The following is a 5,827-nucleotide window of genomic DNA, read 5'->3' on the forward strand; positions in this document are numbered from 1 at the left end:
GTAACCATCAATGAACTGAAAACTTATAAAAATATACGCCGGCCAAAAACTGAAAACTCTGGTTACACTAGTAGACCTAATTCTAGAAGCATTTATGTAATAAAGTGAACAATCTTTCAAGTGATGGAAGTACGTAAAACGAACTAAACATAAATCCCACAGACAGTGTAAACAGTAATTCAATAAAAAAAAAGGATAAAGAAATACCAAAAGGAAATGAAAACTTGATAAAAAAGGATTTGTTGACCTCTCCTCGTTACCGTATTTGTAAGGGAAATAAAAACAGAAAACAAGTTTTCGCGGTAGGCCAGTGATTAGTCCCTTTGGTTCCTTCCCATACAATTTAGAAAAATACTTGGCTAACATTCGTACTCATTACCTGGCACTATTTCTGATGATAACATAAAGAACGATGTAGCTGATGATTTATTAAGGTTTTCATAGGACACCATATAGAACAGACAGTTGGATACACCATTTTCCAAGAACACCTTAAAGCGAATATTTGGAATACGTATAACACGTAAATTTGAATTCAACAGGAAATTTTACTATCGAAATTTTATCTCCAGTTTCAAGCAATTTTTATATAGAATTTTTTTGAAGGCAAAAGAACAAAACAAAATCATTCCACACATTAATATGGTTTAGGTATGCTAACGTAAGAAATATGTATATGGTCGAGGAACGAAAATGTGTAATAGTAATTAAAAACGAAGTTTACTGAAAGAAAAATGTGCCGTTGTTTGAATATGTATTCTACTGAATAACTCTGTAATAATGATTTAATATCAAGCTACTGAAGATTGACCATTATTACAAAAAGCAGAAAATTTGGAGCGAAAGAGAAATCAGGCACTGTGTCTTGAAAAGTTCTGAAGGCGCAGTAAGAGTGACGTCAGACGAAAGGTGACGGCCAAATACTGGTATGATATTTGCGTTTAGTTCGACGGTTTCTGGTGCTGTGATTCTTGCGAAAAGGTGTGCTGTTTTGTGACGTTGTAGTAAAAAAGAAATCTTTTGTAATGAAACGTTGAAGCGCTGAGTGACAGTGGGATTTTTTGTGGGTAATGTGAAATGTGTTTAGCAAATAGTGTTTAGTATGAGTTCGAGTGGTTGTGAGCAAGTAACCGAGAAGGCGAGGCTCGTGTAGACGGTGCGAGGCGTGAGTTCTTTAGAATCAGATAGCTTCGGGTCCTTTGCAGCATGCACTTATTTTTCAGTAATAAACAACCATAACCAGAACTCTATTATTTCAGTCCTTGAATTAAGTGCACCGACTAGAGCATAATAAATGTAAATGCTTTCATTGCTAGATTGAATGAATGGGACTCATCAGTGATCTTCACCGTGGAAATGGGTGATGGCGGAATCCTACCCTTTTTGCATTGCCTAGTACACAGAAGTAGTATCAGGTTTAAATTTCGGGAGTACAGATGACATACAAGTAGTTTTGCTCATGTACAATTTCATAATGCCCAAAGTAAAAATGGCAGAAACATAATTTTTTCACATCCTTGTGTTTAAAGAGCATTGTGTATCTGTAACCCTAAGTACATTGATGATGAATTGAACATAATTGGGAATAAAAACAAGAAATCTATATATCCCGAGTCTGTATTAGACATTAAGAGCTGTAAAAAATGAAGCTGAGGAAACACAGTGAAAAACTCCACACACACACACCAAAAAAAATGCTTGTACTACCAGATAGAATTAATTTCTAAAATATTCCCAACCTCCTTATGAAATTTGGATTTAATGAGGTACCTAAGAATAATAATATAATGAAACAAATACTTGCATAGATCTCTCCCGACAATACTAAAATATGATAACAAATCCCATGTAAGTCATGTGACAGTGCTGGTCAAACTTAAATCAATGGAGAAGAAAATGGAAAAATATAAAAATGTAAAGGATATGCTCATGAAAACACTGCGGTTTTCAATTATGTTAGTGAAAACAATCTTTGAATCAACTGAACAAGGCAAAAAATATTGTTTGTATCAATTATATACACGAAAGAAACATTATCGAGTCCAGTTATATAAAACAAAACTTCTGTAGGAATATGATTATCAGGCAAGGAATTTATAAATTTTATTTTAAAAGAAATAGATAGGGTTTATAGATTCTAAAGAAGTTGGTCGATGTGGCACTGGGGAAATTTGTGAGGCCTAACATATAGACGGACAATTTCTGCAAATAGAGAACTGACTTGAGGCACTAATGAGTTTACTGCTTCTCCCCCTTCATTTACCACTGCTCAGGTGCGAATATTTGTTTTCCAGCCGACTGTATGTTTGTATTGTCAGTCTAGTCTGCAAATTTCTACCGCTACTTGTCAGTCTTCTTGATGTCTTAGAAATTAGGTAGAAACAAATTAGGATTGATAACCAGTGCTTCGCTTCTCCCAGTGGTAAATCGGTATTTATGCATCACATGTTCTTTTGAATTCACACACACACACACACACACATATATATATATATATATATATATATATATATATATATATATATATATATATATATATATATATATATATATATATATATATATATATATATATATATATATATATATATATATATATATATATATATATATATATATATATATATATATATATATATATATATAATATAAGTTAGTTTAGTTTTTACCAGACCACTGAGCTGATTAACAGCTCTCCTAGGGCTGGCCCGAAGGATTACACTTATTTTACGTGGCTAAGAACCAATTAGTTACTTAGCAACGGGACCTACAGCTTATTGTGGAATCCGAACAACATTCTAGCGAGAAATGAATTTCTATCACCAGAAATAAATTCCTCTAACTCTTCATCAGCCGGCGGGGAATCGAACTCCAGCCCATCGAATGACGGTCTGAAGCTATATATATATATATATATATATATATATATATATATATATATATATATATATATATATATATATATATATATATATATATATATATATATATATATATATATATATATATATATATATATATATATATATATATATACAGTGGAATCAAAACAGTATGGTGATAAAGAGAGTGGGGAGAGAGGTGTGGGGAAAGACATCTGGAAAGAAACCTTCTGACGATAAGGAAATCTGGTGGTGGAATGATGAAGTGAAAGAGGTGGTGAAAGCCAAAAAAGATGCAAAAAAGACCTGGGAAAAGTATGGACAGCAAGAGGATAAGGAGAGGTACCAAAGACATTAGAAACAAGCAAAGAAGGCAGTTGCACAAGAAAAGGCAAGAGCATTAGATGATATGTACAAAGAGCTGGAAACACCTGAGGGGGAGAGAAAAATTCACAGAATTGCAAAGTCGAAGGACAAGAACACCAAACACTACTCCCATATAAAAAAAGGTTAAAGATGGGAATGGAGTGGTTTTATGCAACGAGTATAAGACAAAGAAGAGGGGGAAGGAATATTATGAACACCTGTTAAATGAAGAAAATCCTAGAAAATTCTTTGAAGATGGCTTCCAGAACCTTGGTATGAAACATACTATTAGCAGGAAGGAAGTAAAGAAGGCACTAAAGGAGATGAAAAATGGTAAAGCAATAGGACCAGATGGATTTCCTGCAGAGGTGTGGGAGAGCCTGGGAGAAGAAGGGATAGACATGCTGTGGGACCTAGCAATGAAAACATACAGTCAAGAAAAGATACCAAAAGAGTGGAGAGGAAGCTTTATTGTTCCTATCTATAAAGAGAAGGGTGACATCCAGGCCTGTGCAAACTACAAAGAAAAAAAGTTATTGTTGCACACCATGAAAATCTGGGAAAGAATAAAGGATCAAAGAATTAGAGAAGAAACATCTGTAGGTGAAGAACAGTTTGGTTTCAAGCCAGGAAGAGGAACGACAGAGGCAGTGTTTACCCTCCGACAGATGATGGGAAAACACCTGGAAAAGCAGAAAGGATTGCACATAGTATTCATAGATCTGGAAAAGGAATATGATAGCGTACCACGCCAAGAGGTCTGGAGGTGCATGCGATTAAAGGGAACACCGGAGAAGTATGTGAGGTTGGTCCAAGATATGTATGAAGGAGCAAAAACGCAGGTCAGAAGCAGTGTTGGTTTAACTGAATGGATACCAGTACGAGTTGGTTTACATCAGGGATCTGCTTTAAGTCCATATCTTTTTGACCTGATAATGGATGTGTTATCTCAAGGAATAAGAGCTCAATCCCCCTGGCGCATATTGCTTGCTGATGACATCGTGTTATGCAGCACCAAGAGGGGGTAGTGAAGTCAAAACTAGAGCAGTGGAGGAAGGTACTGGAAGACAGAGGTTTAAAGATCAGTAGGAAGAAGACTGAACACCTAAGTTTTCATGAACATCAAGACTCCAAGATTAGTAGGGACGGGACAAGGTTGAATCGAGTAGAAAAATTTAAGTATCTTGGTTCAGCAGTGGCTGATGATGGAAATTTGGATGTAGAAACAACACACAGAGTGCTGGCTGGATGGTGTCTTGTGCGACCGCAGAACCAATATAAAGGTTAAAGGAGGAGTGTACAAGACAGTAGTGGGACCAGCTTTGATGTATGAACTGAAACATGGCCAGTAAAGAGACCGCAAGAGAAGAAATTGGATGCGGTAGAGATGAAAATGCAAAGGTGGATGTGCGGAGTAACGAAAATGGACAGGATCAAAAATGAAAGAATAAAGGGAACTACTAAAGTTGTAGAGCTATCAAAGAAGCCCAGGAAAGAAGACTGCAGTGGTATGGCCATGTGATGAGAAGGGATGAAACATATGTAGGGAGGAGAGTGATGCAGATGGGGGTGCCTGGTGGAACATAAAGAGGAGGACCAAAGCGAAGGCGTATGGTTGTAGTTAGAGAAGACCTGAGAGACAAACAATTGTCAGAGGACGAAGTGTTTGACCGAGCTAGGTGGAGGTAAGCTGTCAGAAACATCGACCCCACATAGAAGTGGAAAAAGAAGAAGAAGAAGAAGAAGAAGAAGAAGAAGAAGATATATATATATATATATATATATATATATATATATATATATATATATATATATATATATATATAGTGTATATGTATGTATATACATATACATACATGTATATGTCTATATATATGTGTGTGTGTATATACATACAAATAAACATAAACATAATGCCTGGCATATCGAAAAAATGTGAGTGTCGTATCCTTATTTTATGGGAAGCTAATCGAAATCTCGTCTATTGATCATGACTAATATACTGAATCACAGTAAACACCATTTTCCAATGGAAATCTCGAAGTGACCAAAAATGCCACGGCAACATAGCAAAGTTTCGCATCTTGCTGAAAGCAAAAGCTAACCAACACATTCGTGGGCTGAATGCGAAGGAGTTCCTTGCTGAATGCATTAAATTTAAAATGTTCCTGGAAATGTCAACCATTTTTCCCGCAACGAATTATGGTAAAAGCAAGCGGTCGAAAAAGGAACATGGAAATACCGTATGAAGTTGGCTCGCAGGGGGAGGTGACATCAAGATATTCAAAATCTATTTCCTATTTCAAACACACACATATATACTTGTGAATATATATACATATATATATATATATATATATATATATATATATATATATATATATATATATATATATATATATATATATATATATATATATATATATATATATATATATATATATATATATATATATATATATATATATATATATATATATATATATATATATATATATATATATATATATATATATATTTATATATATATATATATATATATATATATATATATATATATATATATATATATATATATA

General features: G+C 34.1%; 1 protein-coding gene across 1 annotated transcript; it reads left to right on the plus strand.

Annotated features, from left to right (window-relative positions):
- The first annotated feature begins 3,796 nt into the window (after positions 1-3,796).
- Positions 3,797-4,276, plus strand: LOC136828991 (uncharacterized). Its single transcript, XM_067087387.1, has one exon. The coding sequence runs from the start codon at positions 3,797-3,799 to the stop codon at positions 4,274-4,276; it is 480 nt and encodes a 159-aa protein (XP_066943488.1).
- Positions 4,277-5,827: the final 1,551 nt, after the last annotated feature.

This window comes from Macrobrachium rosenbergii, chromosome 43 (assembly GCF_040412425.1).
Source record: "Macrobrachium rosenbergii isolate ZJJX-2024 chromosome 43, ASM4041242v1, whole genome shotgun sequence".
Classification (NCBI taxonomy): Eukaryota; Metazoa; Arthropoda; class Malacostraca; order Decapoda; family Palaemonidae; genus Macrobrachium; species Macrobrachium rosenbergii.

What these genes read in the sequence shown, in the direction of transcription:
- LOC136828991 (XM_067087387.1), top strand. Translation starts at nt 3,797, where the DNA reads ATGAAAATCTGGGAAAGAATAAAGGATCAAAGAATTAGAGAAGAAACA.